We start from the raw sequence: 19,002 nt of genomic DNA on the forward strand, positions 1-19,002 counted from the left end.
ATAATGGCTTCAAATTTTGAGACAACGGCAGCAGTTTTTGAAGGAAGAGAGATGTCATGACCTCAAAAGAAGGAAAGACAAAATTGACCTGGTGGAACTTGAACACAATGTTCAAATGCCGTTAAGCATTTTTTCCAGCATGCTAACAATTCCATTACCTTACCACCACTTTAATAATAACAATTTCTTTCTACTATAAACAAAAAAATGTGATATTTTGGTGGAGGGGACCAGTCGATTACATTGACCCTGAAAGGATAAAAGGAAAAGGTGAATGGAATGTCACTAAGCAATTTGTTTGGTGGTAGTGGTGACAGCATAGTTGATTAAATTAACTTAAAACTTTACTACCACATTTTCTTTTTATGCCTTCCACCTCCTCAAAGTCAATTTCAGTGGGATTTGAACTTAGAAATTAATGGGGTCTACAGGTATGACTGCATAATTAAGAGAATTTCGCAGCCATGTGGTTCTAGACATGGGGCCCCAATGTATGCTGCATATGGGGGCAATATCTTCAACAACTGGCTCAGTCTGACCAATAATATGTGAATGAGACTTGACTAACAAATACTGTGCAGAAGACGTGCATGTGCATATATACCTTGGCAATATTCTGCATTGAGTTACAAACACTCCCTTGTCACCCTCAGTCAGAAATGCAGAGAACCAGTGATTAATTAACCTGCTGGAAACCTGTAACCAATGATGCTAGTGTTCAACAATTGCAAATATAAAGAAATACAAAATACCATAAAATGTATTAATTCATCCAATATTATCATCCACTGCTATTTAAAATTTTTTTTTATTGTAATAACACTGAATTCTTAGATGGATAATGTAGAGTCAAGAAGCAATCAATGCAATGCCTGCAGTTGAGAATACAAATATGCCTGAATCAAAAACACTATTATGCTACCATTTTCTACCCAGGCTCTGAACCATCTGCAACTAGTATGTAAAAACAAAACTAATGCCAACAAAACAAGTAATATGAATCTAAAATATCCAAGGAAGTTTCAGTCTTTGAAATGGTGTCTGCCACTAGATTTTTGCTAACCCTCAAACAGGAATTCTATGTAAAAACTACATTAAGGGAATAAAAGTCTGAAGATTTCCAGAAACCAGCAGTAGAACTCTTTTGATTTTTCTTTTTCACTTTGACAATAGAATTTCAGAAAGCAGCTTCACTTTGTCACTGTCACACAGCTAACCTCACTTCACTTTCTATTGGTATTGTAATGTACTGATAATACTTATAAATTAATGCTAACATTTGTATAAAAAAATAATTTTAAAAAATGAAGCTAAGATGTTTTGTTTTCCTCTTACAAATCTTTATTCTTAGAATTTAGAGGAACAATAACAAAAACTAAAAGCAATTCCTAACAGTTACGTATTAGGGAGAAATGGCAAGCAAGGAATCAATGAAGATAAAATTATTAAAAAAAAAAAAAAAAAAAAAAGGATAAAATATTGAGTAAAATGCATAAATTAAGATAAAACCATGAAGTAAGAAAAGTGAATATAAAATTACTTGTTAAAAAAAAAATCCATAAATTTCAAAAATAGTGATGGTTGTATGTGTTACTTCCAAATTCAAGTTTCATTCAATTAGAAAGTAGGGTTTTAAAAAAAAATTAAAATAAATAATTGCACAATAAGCACATCTAAAATGCGAACACATCACAGATGGGAGGAGAGAGGGGTTCTATAGCCATTTTTTTCGTGTAAAGAGGAGGTAACATCACAGACAGTTTAGAAGAATATCAAATCAATTGAATTGGATTCATTGAATTCTAAGAAAAATCCTTTGAAGGAATCGTCACTCACCAATCAAACTTTCAGACCAATTAATACATTTTGAAACGAGTTTTATGAATTGTTAAAAACAATATATATATATAGATAAATAATTCCTTAAAGCGAAAGATAATTTTCTTTACTTTTTCTCTCCCTCATTTTCATAGTTCTGTACGTGACATACTTATTCCAACAGTAATTTGAAGGTGAACTACAATACGCAAGTTTTTTTTCTCTCTTCTTTACAGTTCAAACACGTTTCACAGAAATACCAGCAATTAAGTTCACTCGAAGCCAAATATCTCAACTACTTTACATTCAAAATCTTTGCTAGAGCATAAAGGTGGATTGCCAAAGGTTTCAGTTTCTTCTGTACGACAGTGAAGTAGGTTCTCGTCAAGCATAATGGCATTACCTCCTCTGAAAATAAAGCAAAAATTATAGTAAAAAAAATAAAATAAATAAACGTCACCGAATTAAATCATAAAATATTAAACTGCAGAACTTAACGAAATTACTTCCCCTCCAACTAGTATCTCCGATTATTTCCCTTGGATTGACAAAAAAAAAAAGAAGCTGTTTCTGTAAGATATTTTATGAGGATAAAACTATTTTTTAAAAAAATGTCGCAAAATAATAGTAACAACCATCAATCCTTTTGATAAAATTAATTTACGACATCTATTTAATTCTAAAGCGCTGCTTTAAAATTATTTTGAAATGACAATCACTACGGAGAACATACGTATATAATAACCGCCCTAAGTGGGGTAATCTTACGTTCTTTCAGTTGGACTGTTTATAACAATAGTCGTTATCAAAAATTTCAGTTAATGAAGGGTTCTAGTATCAAAAAACAAAAAACAAAAAAAAACCCTACTTATATAAGACCTCTGTAAGGAGAGATTAACATTACACTAATGTAAATATATTATTAAGAAACAGGTTCATTAGCTCTACGATGGCTATGTCAGTGAAGACAGGTGGTTTAATGGTTAAGGTATTTGGCTCACAATTGTAAGGTAGCGAGTTCGATTCGTAGTGGTGTGTTGTGTCCTTCAGCAAGACACTTTATTTCACATTATTCCAGTCCACTCAGCTGGCAAAAATGAGTTGTACCTGTAATTCAAAGGGGCCAGCCTTGTCACATTCTGTGTCACGCTGAATCTCACTGAGAACTACGCCTGTGGAGTTCAACCACTTGCACGTTAATTTCACAAGCAGGCTGTTCCACTGATCAGATCAACTGGAATACTCGTTGTTGTGACCGACAGAGTACCACTTATGTCAGTGCATACTACAATCTAGTTATTTAAAGAAACACTGTGCAAAAGGGCCAAATAATTACTGAGACACAGTACTTTAAATGAAGCAGTGTCTTAACATTGTTAGTAACTAAGAAAAAGTTTAAAACTGAGGCAATTAGGTCTAAATATTCAGATATTTACTAAAAAAAAAACGAAAAAAATAGAGCATGAAGTAGAAACAAGCAGCTACTCCCCAGTAAGTTAAGTGAAATTCTATAGACAGATATTTTATAGATAGAAGTGGGGGTACATATAATGAATTTTGTTTAGAACTTTATGTCTTCCATTATGTGAAGGAATCTGTGAAGAGGTTTCATGCTATTTTGATGAAATTTCTTGTTAAAGTTCTTTGTTATAAAATTCACAGAAAGTGTGTGTGTGTATACATTCCCAATGCCCTGTCCATTATAGCAAGACACCTGTTTCTGCTTCTGTCACAAGTTCCCCTCCTCAAATGCCTCTGTCCCTCTCATGATTCCTTGTCTTGCAAGTTACTTGGTGACCCTGCCAGTGCTGGTGCCATGTAAAAAGCACCCAGTCCACACTGTAAAGAGGTTGGCATTTGGAAGGGCATCCAGTTGTAAAGATCATGCCAAAACTAACCTCGCTTGTGCTGGTGCCACATAAAAAGCACTGAGTCAACCCTGCAGAGAGATTGGTATTAGGAAGGGCATCCAGCTGTAAAAACCTTGCCAAAACAGACACAGTAAGCTAGGGTAGTCTTCTACTAGGCCAGCTCCAGTCAACCATCCTAACCACGCATGCATGTAAGTTAAATGATGATGATATAAGAACAGATGACAAAAGAATAAACAATTCTCTTAGCTTACAGCTGTTTCCAGTTGTCATCTTATTACTGCATTCAGAGACATACATATATTGAATTCTGTTGCAATGCCTAAGTGAAATAAATAGTTTGCTGATCCATTAGAGGTAGGATTAACAAAAAAAGTACTCCATCCAGTGGAAGATAAATCTCATTTAATATACACAGTATTTAAGTATCAGCCACTAAGAGTTTCATGCAGTGGAGACACAATACTTTGACAGATTTATATAATGTGCTGTGTCTACAAGCTTCTGTGGATCAGTTGGCATTGGTCTGCGATATTAAGGGAGGATTCTTTGGTAAAGAATTATAAGTTCTGTTTATAAATATTTCCAATTATTTTCTTCTGTAATGTGTAAGCATGTCATGGACACCACTTGTGTTCACAATGTCTTATGTTTTAATTAGAAATTCAAAGAACTTTATATCACTTACCCTCCTCCAATGATGAGAACTGAACTATCGCCAGCCATAAACATGCTAGCAGCATTCCGAGAAATGTCTGGTCGACTGTAACCAATCCAAGGGAACTTCTTCTGTTCTGGTTTTAATGTGAAGAGAAAGGTCTCACCGGTTCCAAAATAAGAAATGTTTTTGCTGCTCTGCTTACGGTTAGACCAACTGCTAGAACAGAATGCACCAAATACCTGAAGGTGGAAGAAAAAATATATAAGTTGGCTTTTTTTTTTTTTATTACTTGTTAAGTGCATTAGCCATGAAATCCCTAAAGGTACTTCAGTTAATGATTTATCGATTTTGCTGTACAAGGCCACTAATTTTGGAGCAGGGAATGTGGTTAATTTAATAACCCTCACCTCACCTTACCAGGACTTTTGGGCAGCTGGCAAAAGCTTTACTTTAGTTTGCTGGAATGTTAGGGCTAACTGTTGAAGGTGGTCAGAATTTGTGAAGGATGTGGTTAACTTGTTGGTCAGGGCCAGCTCAACCTATCCAGAGTTAGTGCCACTGCAAATGCAAGTAGTAAGTTGGGGCACACCCTTAAGTTAAAAGGGTTACACATTTTTTGGAGACAGTAGTGTAGTGAATTGAGAGTAAGTGCTCTCTAACAATAAAGTGTAACAAAACTTAGTTTAATTGTATACAGCACTGTTTATTTTAAACAAACTTTCTGAGTGTACCACCCTAAATTTTACATGGCAGACATATTTATCCATTTCTTCTGAAAACTACACAATACACTTAAGAATATCAGAAAAGTATTACCATTAAAAGGATGATTTATGGTGCCACCATAAATTTTGAAAGTTGTCAGGTTGACAACCATTGAATATTCTTTGTTAGCTCAGACCAGAATGTTTTGAAAATTAACAAAAGAAATGAAACGAGTTTCAAAATTCGTACCATGTCTGCCAACAGCTCGACAATAGAAGAACCAAATTGCAGTCAGCCAGGAGTCGTTTTAATGATTTGAATACTGATAAATTTTTTTTTTTTAATGTGGTCGAGACAGTTTAATTATACAACAGCAGAATGGTGCACAATATGAGGAAACATACAGGATACTTAAAAATGTCAGGTCTTAACACAACTCAGTAGTTTAGACATGACAATATCCAGGGAGACATCCTATGAAATATAGTGACTCTCCTCATCCACTTAGTAGCAATGTTATTCCATTATAAAGCAATTGTATTGTGGTTGTACCTCTTCAGTAATGTCAAAGTAGCTATCTTTTTGTCTGTCAAAAGTGTCTTCCATACACATATTTGAAGCCATAAGTATCAGTCTTCGCACGTGCGCACACACTATTTTGAATTTAAATCTTAGCAGCATTTGGCTTTGACTTTTCCTTTTTTGGCTCATGGTGTTCTCCAACATTATCTCCCATAAATCATGAGTTAATTAAAATAATACTTCATTAATCCTTTAGCATTTAAACCAATCATATCTGGCCTAAATATTGTTTTATGTTTTTAAAAAAATGGTCAGATCCAGCCTTTCATATCTGTCCTACTATGTCATTTAAAAAAAAAAAAAAAAAAAAAAAAAAAAACCCAATTACATCATCAAAATCTCAAAGCTACGAGATGATTGATTAATGGTTAGTTGAAAATAATGTGAATAAATAAGCCTTACATTCAGAGCATTCTGAATGTTAAAGGGTTAAACTAATGTCTTTTTTTCTCCATCACACTAATTCTAATTAGATTCTTAATTCTCACTACATTAAATATGCTGACAACAATTTTGTTATTTGACCAACTGGTTCGAGCATATGTAAAAACGATGTCCTTTGTAGTAGAATGAAGAATGTGCTGCAAAAAAAACTTTGTAAGAATCCAGGTATAGATGAGTAAACCATAAGGTAAATCATCATTATCATTGTTTAACTCTTTAGTATTCAAATCAGCCATATCAGACTCAAACATTCTAGCTTGTTTCATGTTCAAACTAGCCAGATTCAGCCTCTTACACTTATCCTACAAAGTCATTCTAAGAATATACCACATCATCATCAAAATCTCAAAGCCACAAGATAATACTTGATTAATTCAAAACAATGTGAATAAGCATTACATTTGACAGAGTAATCTAAATGCTAAAGGGTTAACATCCATTCCCCATGCTGGCATAGGTTGGACAGTTTGACAGGAACTGTCAAACCAGAAGATTGTGCTAAGGTCCAGTGTGTGTGCGTGTGTTTTGGTATAATCAAAAATATACCCTATAATTATACTGTAGTACCAATTCCAAAATCTGAAAAATTCTGAACTCCAAAACATGCCTGGTCCCAAGGGTGTCAAGCTAAGTGAATGTTTATAAGATAGTAGTTATTATTACAGGATGTTACCCTGCGCTCTCGTGGAATCAATGAAAGAACTATGTGGTCGCACAACTTGCTAGAAATAGCAACAAAAAAAAATTGTCCTTAAATTATATGCTACTATCACAAGGTCACAACTTGAATACCTTTCATTAGGTTTGCTTGGTAGGTACTGAACTGAGGGTTAAACAACAACAGCTCCTGTTTTCTTACACTCTACTAACCTAAATTAGCTGAACTCCAAGAAACTAAAAAGCTTAATCCACAAGTTATGTATTAGTAATGCCCTTCCTTCACACACATACTTTAGATACCACAATTAGAAATATATATATATATATATATATATATATACTACACGTGTATAAGGGATGACCACTAGGTGGATATCCAATATGCTAGAAAGATCATCAACAACCCAACCACAAAGAAAAATAATATTCTCTGGAGAACATTATTTTTCTTTGTGGATGTCCACCTAGTGGTCATCCCTTATACACGTGTAGTACAATTTTTTCTGAATTTTCAGATTTTTTATATGCTAGGTCACTTGGTTTTAAATTGAATTAATATTCAATTTATCACCTTATATATATAAATAATATATATATATAAATATATAATTACCTCATCGGTTAAAGTCTTTATAACAATGATTGTTGGTTCGTATTCTTCTGTCATAACATAAAGCGTCCTTAAGCTCACGCCATGTTCTTCTGATGTGTAGAGCAGTTTAGGCTGGCAAACAGCTGATCGAGCTGGCAACCAACTCCATATAACATAGAACTGAAAACAATAAGAAAACAAAGAGAAACATGAAAATCAAACAGCTTTGTATCAACTTTATACAGTTGTCAATAATTAAAGATTTTAATCGAGCTCTCATTCAGCATGGCTAAATAGTCACAAAGTTTGTTTTATAAATCACAAGTTCTTAGGTTCAATTCCTCAGTGTTCAGCTTGGACAAGTGCCTGTTAACAATAGAGCATCAAGTCAATCCAAGCTTGATAAGTGAAGGTGGGTAGATGGAAACTGTGCAGAAGGGTTGTCTGACTTAAAGATCCAGTTTTGACACATTCTTTGCGATACCAATTGTACCTGAGGATTATATGACAAGGTAAACATATCTGTGGTGTACTCAGCCACTTACTAATTCGATGAGAAGGTAGTTAAGTTGATCAAACAATTGAATATTCATTACAGAAAACACTGGAGAATAATTTAGTTTTAGGCCTTAAATTAATTCAAATATAAAATTATGATTAGAATTTTAAAATTTATTATTACTCAAAACATACTTGAAAGAACTTTCAACTAAGAGCTGCTAGTTTGAAGTTGGTGGTGATCTCCATCATTTGACTATGAAAATTTGTTTTAATCTACTGAATTACCAATGAATGCTTAGTGGAACTAGTTCTTAGACAGAACCAGTGTGACCCATGTATAAGGCAAGGCTGCACCTTTTAAATTACAGCTACAATCTACCTGATGGGCTTCTATACACTTTCTGTCTCCATTATTTTCCTCACAAGGTGTGGATTGATCTGAAGCTATAGAAAATGACATTTGCCAAAGACTGTGTAGAGGGACTAAAACCAGAACATGATGGTTGTGAAACGAACTTAACCATTTAGTATTCGTTGGAAAGATGCAATATAGCTAAGTCCTTATAATAGAAAAAGAGAAAATGACAAAAGCACCATTCAAAGACAAAAATCAATACTGGCAATTTTTTAAAATTTAATTTTCTCACCACATAATTCTCATTAGTTACTTTTATCTTCTACTTGTTTCAGTCACTGGGCTGTGGCCATGTTGGGGCACTGCCTTGAAAGATTATAGTCAAATGAATCGACCACAGTACTTATCTTTTAAAACCTGGTACTTATTCCATCAGTCTCATGTCGAACCACAAAATTACAGGGACATAAACATAAATGTATATGATTACAATGGAATTCTTTCAGTTTAAATCCAACCACAAGGGTTTGGTCAGCTCAGAGTTAAAGTAGAAGACAACTTGCCTAAGGGACTATGCAGTGGGACTGAACCCACAGCCATGTGGTTGGTAAGCAAACTTTTTACCATTCTGTCATGCAAGCACTTATATGGAGATGCTTTTCTGAGTGGGCATGAACTATCAAACCACTTGGTGAATAGCCAAACACACAGTTGAATGGCTCAAACATTAAGTGCTTAACTTACCTGAAATGATCTCTCAATCTGTCACAAAAATGCCTGTTTGCATTCAAATTAAAATTTTCCATAATAATCTAATAATTTAACAAAGCAGCTTTTGTTATGTTCTAATGACAAAGCTAGTTATGGAATAAAATCCTTACCAATTCTTATTCACTTTATCTTAATTGATCTACATAAATAGAGTCTTAACAGAAATATGATCACAAAAGGGTCAATGTATGCTAATGCTAATTTACATAGTTGTCAAAATCAATATTAGGTCAACCAATCAAAATTTCAATTTATTTTCATATATGATTACAGCCTTAAAAAAAAAAAAAAAAAAAAAAAAAAAAAAACTGATTAAGAAGCTTAAGCTTGCTTTGCAACAATGTGGTTTCAGGTTCACTCCTACTGCACAACACAAGTAGGTGTCTTCTACTATGGTTCCAGGTTGAGCAAGGTTTTGTGATGGAAACTGTGAAAACCCGCCATTTACATATATCTATGTTGGTGTGTCTTGATGTGTTTGTCCCTCCACCCCCAGCCTGATAGCTGGTGTTGGTCTGTTGACATCCCTGTAACTTAGCAGTTCAGCAAAAGAATGATAGAATAAGTACCAGACTTTAAAAAGTAAGTGCTGGTAATGATTTGTTCGACTAAAAACCCTTCATGGCAGTGCTCCAGCATGACCACAGTCCAAAGACTAAAACAAATAAAAGACATAGAAAGAAAAAAGATAAGCTAACACTGACAACAATGTCAGGACAATGGCAGGTGGTGAACACCAGGAATTTATCCATTAACCACCAGGTACGAGTGACAAAAGTATAAAAGGGCAAAGTTGAGATTATGATATAAGGTAAGAACTTAGAACCATTTAATAAAACAATATTCCAAAAAAATGGTGCAAAACAATAAATGCATAAATAAACATTTATGGTTCGAGCAATTTTTTCATCAGAACAAAATAATTCATTAGAAACTTTACAAGTAAGAAACTGTTGCACCACCATACATATCTGTCTATCTACTTACCTATCTTTATGTATACATACATGTCACAAAAGACAAACATAAATTGGTAGACAAATGCAAATCAAATTATATTTAAACTCTTGTCAATGACTACATAGAAATGATTGTTAGTGGGTGTGTATACACACACACACACACACACACACAGGGGCATAGTTGCCTGGTTAAGAAGTTTGTTTCTCAACCATGTTTCCAAATTCGGTCTGTAAAACATCTTGGCCAATTGCCATCTACTATAGTCCCAGGCCAACACAATCCTTGAGTGAATTTGATAGAAACTGGAAGAAGTCTGGCATTCATGCATAGAATTGTTATGCCTAAATCATCATTATATATATATATATATATATATATACACACACATATATATGTGGTGGGAGAGAGAGATGTTTAGTGTATTGGAAGTTGGCAGTCTGCTTGGAGTTCCATCCCAAGCTAGGCTGTTCATCACAATTGCAAACATCTCAACCAAGTGTGAATAAACATCTATCCATTCTACCCAATACATTGAGGTCTATATCAGACAATGTATGCACTATAGAAAATGTACTTTAATAGTTTAGAATCTTTATATTACAATATATATATGAAGGTGTGTGGCTTTGTGGTTAGGGTTTTCAGCCCATGATCATAAGGTCACGAGTTCAATACCTGGCCACATGTGCCCTTGAGCAAGATGCTTTATTTCATGTTGCTACAATCCACTTGGCAGACAAAAATGAGTAGTACCCAGGTTTCAAAGGGCCAGCCTTGTCGCAAGCTGTGTCATGTTGAATCTCTTCGAGAGCTACATTAAAGGTACGCTTGTCTGTGGAGTACTCAGCTACTTGCATGTTAATTTCACGAGCAGGCTGTTCTGTTGATTGGATCAACTAGGGTCCTCGTTGTTGTAACCTAAGGAGTGCCAGTTATATAAAACTGAAGTTACTCTTTAATTGTATTTTGTTTCTAGAAGGAAAAAATGGAATGATTCATAACATTTCAAGTTACCTTTATACTTTACTAACATAAATATACATAGATTTTTAACCATTTTATATGTTATCAGAATCATCCAGTGAAGATGAATTAGGCTGTAGAGAAAGAATAAAAAATATTACCCAAACAGTTTTAACCCACAAAATAAAAATAAGATAATATATATTTTGAAGTGTTCCATTAAAGAATCTTGAGCCCGAAAGTAAAGGAAGAAAACTTGAAGGCAAATGATAGACAGGAAACAAGAATAGTAAATCTCTGCTGCCTCGTAAAGCTTCCTGTAACATTGCACCAATGAAAAAAGACATTTTATACCTTTTCCATATACATGATACATACTTCTGTGTACAAGCAGGAGTAAAATTACTCAATGTGTGTAATAGAGTTTATTGAGCTGTTTGAAGCTGATGAGGGTTCACTACTACAATACTTCTTGCTTTTGCACTTCTCCCTCACTCCTGAACAAATGTGCAATCATGAGAAACTGAAGAATAGGAGCTGATTAAAATCAGCTCGCTTCAAATGAATACATGCACATACACATGCATTATTTATACAATATTATAAATTTAGTCTCATAACAGCCAATTCATGTTAAAGAACCTTCCAAGTGTAAAAAGACAATTTAACAAGCATTAAACACGGCTGAATGGAAGAGCGTAGCTTGATCTACTCTCTTCCATTCAGGATGGAAATAAAGTTTCTTCCTGAGTCATATAGACACACAGGGATATTTCCTGGATTCTTTGGTGTATAAAGTCCCCACTGGACAGGGCACCAGTCCATCACAAGAACACTCGCTTTTTTGCCAGCTGAGTGAACTAGACCAATGTGAAATGAAGCGTTTTGATCAAGAACACAACACATCATGCGGTCCAAGAATCACCTTCCATTCAGAACCTGAGCTATATTCTCCCATTCAGCCATGTCTGATTATTGTTAATTTACCTTTTCACATCTGGAAGGTCCTTCAACACGAAACCATTTGTTAACATGAATTGGCTTTTATGAAACTAAATTTATAAAATTGTATAAATAATATGCCCACTCTATTACCTAATATATTAATGCCTGTTGTACATTGGCTTATGACAACTTATTGGGGCAACTATGTGTGTGTGTTTAGAGAGAGAGAGAGAGAGAGAGAGAGAGAAAGAAAGAGAGAGAGATCTTGGCTTACCCTTTTAGCAGTATTCTTTTGTTGATACACATAGCATGTAAAGCAGCAATGGCTATATTGCAGTTATGAATATTATTACAGGTAGGGAGTACTTGAATAGAATTTGTAAAGCTATGGCTATATGGTTAAACAGTCTGCTTAACCTCATAGCTTCAGGTTCAGTCCCTGCACCAACCAGTATCTTGTGAGTAAATTTGGCAGTCAGAAACTGAACAGAAAACCTGTGTGTGTGTGTGTGAGAGATTTTGTCTTCCACTACTTGACAGTGTTAGTCTGTTCATGTCAAAAAGAGACTGAATAAATACCAGACTTTAAATTCAAATAAGTGCTAAAAGAATACAGAGAATGATTTAATTCTGTTTTTAATAATCAGTGGAAGAAGAAAATATTTTTGATTCTAATTCTAAGGCTCAAAGATATAAATCAAACATTTTGGTCTTATCAAAGACATTTTTGTTGATGCGTTACTCTTAAATTTGTACATCATTATCATCATCAATGGTTTGATATCCATTTCTCATGCTCGCATTGAATTTTTTGAGCTAGACTGTCTACGGCAGGATGTCCATTCTACTACCAACCTTCACTTGTTTCCAATACAAAAATAACCTTTCCCAATGGCCTGGACATATTTTCACAGAACACTGTAAATGAGGGACACTACTTCCATAGAAAATATCCCAAAAGTTTCATCTGATCCATACAAGCATGAATAAGTAGATTTTAAAATAACAATGCTTTCATGCTTCAAAGTGTGTTTCAAGTTCATTTTTACATTTTGAAGCATTTGATACCATTATTTGAAGAAAACGTCACATGGACCCAATTTGCTTCTATTTCCTCCTATACAAGGTTCTGAGGCTTGTACACTGTATACATCTATTTGTTCATAGGCCAGATGGAATTTGTTAATCCTTTAACATTTAAACCAGGCATATCCAGCCCAAATATACCACCTGTTTTATGTTCAAACTGACCAGATTTGGCTTCATTCACCTACTCTATGTCATTCTAAAAATAAATTATCACTGTCAAAATACTGAAGCTGTGCAATAATGTATGATTAGATTTAAAACAAACATTTGTAAATATGCATTACGTTTGACAGAAAAATCTGAATGCTAAATGGTTAAGACAGATTTTCTGACCTGATGCCCTACCCGTCACCAATTTTCAAGCTAGGAAACACTTTCCCAAGGATGACTGGAAAACGAGCAACATCACATTTATGATAGATTTGCTCATTTACAATCATCAGATGGTATCAAGACAAAGATACATACATACATGAACTTCTTTCAGTTTCTGCCAAACCCACTCAAAATGCTTTAGTCAACTTGGAACTATAGCAAAAGACACTTGCCCAAGGAGCTGAACCCAAGTCCACATAATTGGGAAGAAAGCTTCCGAATTGCATAGCTATACTTGTGTCTCATAATTATTAAAAATTCTCTTATCAGTTAAGATACTGTGAGGTGTCAACATTTTTTGTGACCATATTTCCAAGATATGTAAACAGCACAGTTCCAGATACGTGAATAATACTCCAATGCGAGTTGCGTTTCAGTTAATCTTAACAGAAAGGCTATCAACTAATTGATGCTGGTATATTTTATAGCTTTCTCATTTGATTAATTAATTAAAACAAAATATTTCCAGTGTGTGTGAGAGTGAGTGAATGTGTGTAACAACTGCTAGTCGTTGCTGGTGTTGAACTGGGAAGAAGTAGAGATGACAGATGAATGGCAGGGAGAAAAGGAATCTTGAGCTTAGTAGCTTAAGTCTTTGTTGGTGTTCAGATAAGAAAAGTGAGTTGCAATGAGAGTGGAGTCTATGTAAAGGTGAACATTTCAAAAGCAAACTGGTAAATGAGCATAACGTGGACAATACAATGTATTGTATAGACCGGACTGTGTAAGCTGGACACTATAATATAGTGTAAAAGGACAGCTTAATTACAGAGTGCAGCACCAACAACAGTATAGAGAATAGACTGGGCAACAGTGATGAGTATATTCTGACAGCATAATATAGTTAGCTTGGATAACAATATAGAGTGCAGACAGGAAAGCAGTAGAGGGCAACTTGGACAGCATAATGTAGTGTAGCCTGTACAGTATAATACAGTTTAGCCTCAATGGCATAATATAGAATGTGGGTAAAGCAGTGCAGAATGAAGGAGAGAGAGACAGAGTAATGTAGCATAAGGAGAGAAGGAAGAGTGGCTATTTAGAGAGAAGAACAAAATGTTTATGTTACATAAGAAACAGGAAACCAAAAGTCATAAAGGTCAAGATAGAAAAGCAAATAGGTAAAAAAAGAAACAAAAAAAGACATGTAATATGAAGTTGACCCCATTAACACAGAAAGGTGTTTAGAAGATTAGACACCAGATTAAGTACTTTGTGCAGATTTATAATATCTATTTTGATATATTTCAAAAGGTGAGGTACTGGTGGTAGGAGAGAAAGGGGCTCTCAATTTTGTTTTATTTTAACTTGTTTTCACAACTTAATTTGTTTATTATTATTATTATTGAACCAGTTTTTGAGAACAGGGAGCCAGAAACAGCACATCTAAAGTGGTTATTGTTAAGCTTCAGGTCTGTAAATAGCAGTGAAACCATTCAGTTTTCATGACGATGATGATGATGATCATCATCCCAAGCTACCATAAAAGCCCCCATGGGCCCTCATTTTGTTGAGTGGCTAAATACCTCGAGACACTTGACCATGTAATTGTTGGTTTTATTCATTCATTCAGATGTTACAAAGCAATGGTTACTTTATTCCTTCTTTCCTTTTATTTGCTTCAGTCATTTGATTGTGGCCATGCTGGAGCACTGCCTTAAAGAGCTTTAGTCAAAGGCACTGACCCCAGGACTTATTCTATCGGTCTCTTTTGCCAAGCTGCTAAGTTACGGTGACATAAACATACCAACGTCATTTGTCAAAATACACATATGATGGGTTTCTTTCAGTTTCTGTCTACCAAATCCAAGGCTATAGTAGGAGACTCTTGCCCAAAGTGCCATGCAGTGGGACTGAACCCAGAACCATGTAGTTGGGAACCAAGCTTCTTACTACACAGCCATGGCTGCATCTGTATTCACTTTATCAAAAATATAACATACATACTTCAACTTTGCATGGAGAGAGAGATGGGAGGTTGTGGCATTCCAGCCTCTCTAACAACGTACTGCTGTTTGCTAATCACTTTCTGTCTCTCTCTCTCTCCTACCAACCACTATATAACCCTGTTTTCTTCCATCATACTCTTGTTCCTTCCACCCATGCTGGTCCCGCTAATATCATCCTTTTTCTCCAACTCCTCTCCTAAGTCACCTATGCAAATGTGCACACCTTTGCATATTGAGTTCTCTCTATACCTACATTTACTCCACTCTCCTCATGTTTGTAACAGTCATTTCTGGACTTCCTGTTCTCGTTATTCCCATTCCAAATTTAGATCTACTGTAAAGTGGTCAGCTAAACAGAGAAAATGTAGGACTGCGAGGGATCCCTCAAGCCCTGTCTTACCAAGGATTATGCAACCCCACTAGTGTTGGTGCCACAACAAAATGCACCTACTACATTCTGTAAATTAGCAAGTATATGAAGGACATCCAGTTGTGGAATCAAATGATAGATACAAGCAGTCTTTGGGAACTGTAGTTCTTTATAGGAAGCAACTCAGACTGTGATGACCCATCCAACCCATACCAGCATGGAAAGCAGACATAAAATGATGTTGATTCAGAAACCTTGCCAAATCAGATTGGGGGCCTGGTGCAGCCTTCTGGCTTGCTAGTCCTCAGTCAAACTGTCCAACCCATGCCAGCATGGAAAGCAGACATTAAACGATGATGATGATGACAGTCTGACAAGGCTGGCTCTTTGAATCCCAGACGAGGTCCAGTAAGCGGCTTCCCCTCAACCCAGCTTCACCCTTAATATCTGTAATATCCATACAAATATCAATAATTACATATCTCAAATGATGATGGTGACTTGACCTGCTACAAAGAGGAGCCAGATTTTTTTCAGATCACAACATCTGCCATTTTAAAAGAATGGACAATTATTGTTATTGAATTACGGCCATGCTGGGGCACCCAAAGATTAAATAGAAAATAGAGCATTTTTAACTTCTGGAACAATTCAAATAAAATCCATATCTAAATATTCCTAACTTCAATGTGTGTGTGTTAGCACATGTGTTATGAGATAACATGAGTGATAATGTATGTGTATGAGTATATTAACATGTGTGAGTGTATTAATATATTAGTATGTGTAAGCTGGTTAACATTGTTTATATCAGTATTACTGTGTGTAAAGAGAGAATGTATTAGCTTTTATTTATGTTTAATGTGTTAGCATGTGTGTTTGCAAATTAGCATATATGAAAGTATGTGTTAGAGAGAAGAGAGAGGTGAATGCATTAACCTGTATGTTATGTTTGATGTGTTAGCAAATGAGAAAGTATGCATTAGTATAAGTGTTAACATTGTTGTATGTGTGTATGAAGGAGAGAGAGAGAGTGAAGGAGAAAGAGCGTACGTTGTTAGGATTTATGTAAGCTTAATTTTACTGTCAATACATTTCAGTAAATTTAGTGTCTGTTCTATGGAACGAAAAAACCACAAAGAAGCAGAAAGGTCACCAATATATTTAAAATCTTGTTTAAGTGTTTGCCATGTCAATGTTTGGCAGCGTGTCAACAATCTTGCATTTCTCCTATAAGTGTGTTCAACAGATAAAAAAAGTGGACACAGACGTTTAAAAAAAAAATATGAAAAAAAAATAAGGCATACATAAAAAAATAGCAGCACAAGCTAGATAAACATTGACTATAAAAGCTGGTGGTGAACTCTGAGAAATTAAGATTAAAAATGAAAAAAAATTGTAAGCAATAAAATAGTATAACAATTCCCTAAGTGGTTACCTATAACAACACAGAATGACTTTAATGACCAAACGTGCATATTTTGGCAAGATGTACATAGAGAGACAATAACATGTCCATGCAGGCTTAAGGAGGGGCAACCTGTAGATATACTCACATCAGCCTGAGGTAGAGAATGACAGTTCATTGTTGGTAGGGTAACCATGCCAACAGACATAGACCGTCGTTTTTGGGCCTGCTTCCAAGGAAAAGAGAAAGGGTTGGGGGGGAAAAAACAACAAATATATATATATATATATAGGGTATACAAGAATAAGGGCAGGGAATCGTCAATTAATAATAGGGTATATATATATAGGGTATATATATGCATAAAATAACAAAACGGTCTTCTTTAGAAGAAACGAAAATTTTCACCTTTTGTTACCATATTTCTGTGGAGAAGCACTGGCTTTATTCTTCAATATATTTTCAAAATAGAGAATTTAGCAGAATAACTGTCATAAATAAAATGATGTTCACATCATATAATAAACATGAAACTTTGATGGAAGGTTTTAATTTATTTCACTTTAAGACAGGAAGTTTGTATCGTTGAACCACAAGTGACCTCCAGCAGACAGGTATCAAAAGGGTTAAGAAAGCGGGGGGAGAAAAAACCCCCCAAATTTTAATTTTATTCCTGAAATACAATAAGAGACATAAAAATGATGACATGCCTTTAACATAACAAAAAAGTCTGGTCAAAAAGAAACCATACTTTTAAACCAGTACCAGCACTGAGCGTTGATGACTGAAGCACTTTTGACCTTCAATCTCAGAACAACCATATGATGCCATGGATCAGCAGTAAACATGTTAGAGTAAATATGTCCAGTGCAACTTCGCAATTAGTCACATGTTGAACAACGAAAAATCTGGAGGATATAGTGACTATTTACACACACATAAGTCACACCCCTAATTTAGTGTTAAATTTTATATAAATTTTATTTTCTTTTCAGTTTTATCTGTGTCCCATAAGTAACACTGCAGTTTTTTTTCCCCCCCCCAGTTAAAATCAAGTATAAAATATTGTGATTTATACATGAGTATATATGGTATACACGGTAATCTTTCAGTATACCGTGTTTAAAAAAATAAATAAAAATTAAAGGGGAAATAACGAGGGGAGGGTATGTACACTCACAAAGTGATTGTGCATCAGGAGAACTTTGTAGATTTGACAAATAACAATGTCCATATGCAAAATGTGGAGAATATGTGGATGTGGTTAAAAAGAAAATTATGACTTTAGGCAAATGTCTTCTACTATAGCCATGGGCCAACCAAAGCCTTGAGTGGATTTAGTAGACAGAAACTGAAAGAAGTCCGTCATATATATGTGTATGTGTGCATGTGTGTCTCCCCCACCATCACTTAACTGATGTTGGTGTGTTTATGTCCCCGTAACTTAGCGGTTCAGCAAAAGTGACCGATAGAATAAGTACTAGGTTTACAAAGAATAAGCCCTGGGGTCAATTTGGTTGACTAAAGGCGGTGCTCCAACATGGCCACAGTCAAATCACTGAAATAAGTAAAAGAATAAAGAACTGTGCACTATCTCTGAAATTTCTAAAAATGCTTTCCAACAATAGAAAAAGTGTTGGGAGCAAGGTGCCCCAAAAGTGGAGGAAACCGTTTCTGAGGAGGTACAGGTGTGGCTGTGTGGTAAGAAGTTTGCTTATCAGTCTGGGTTATCGGTCAGTGGGCGCTGGTGCCCCTCCCATTTCTATTTCATCCTTTTTGTTATCACCCTCATCTCATTAATGTCTGTGTCCAGCCCGCAGCTTCTTTATGTTTGTCTGTCCCCTCTTTGTGAGGCCTTAATGGCCAATATATATGAAATAAAGACGTTTGCTTCCCAACTACATGGAACTAGGTTCAGTTCCACTCCATGACACCTTGAACAAGTGTCTTCTACTATAGATCCTAGCTGACCAAAGTCTC

General features: G+C 35.1%; 1 protein-coding gene across 3 annotated transcripts in view; it reads right to left on the bottom strand.

Moving 5' to 3' along the window:
* Positions 1–636: 636 nt before the first annotated feature.
* The window catches only part of LOC106869090 (GTPase-activating protein skywalker), a 68,706-nt gene continuing 50,340 nt past the window's right edge, over positions 637–19,002 (bottom strand). Inside the window, exons 8-11 of one of the 3 annotated variants that reach the window (XM_014914615.3) lie at positions 17,171–17,251; positions 7,355–7,513; positions 4,378–4,589; positions 637–2,226 (exon numbers count right to left, since the gene is read on the bottom strand). In XM_014914615.3, the coding sequence (XP_014770101.1) occupies positions 2,091–2,226; positions 4,378–4,589; positions 7,355–7,513; positions 17,171–17,251 (588 nt within the window). In that variant the 3' untranslated portion in view covers positions 637–2,090. The remainder of the gene's footprint in view (positions 2,227–4,377; positions 4,590–7,354; positions 7,514–17,170; positions 17,252–19,002) is intronic. The other 2 variants (XM_014914616.3, XM_014914617.3) reach the window with 2 other exon arrangements.

This window comes from Octopus bimaculoides, chromosome 9 (assembly GCF_046866305.1).
Source record: "Octopus bimaculoides isolate indiv1 chromosome 9, ASM4686630v1, whole genome shotgun sequence".
NCBI lineage: Eukaryota > Metazoa > Mollusca > Cephalopoda > Octopoda > Octopodidae > Octopus > Octopus bimaculoides.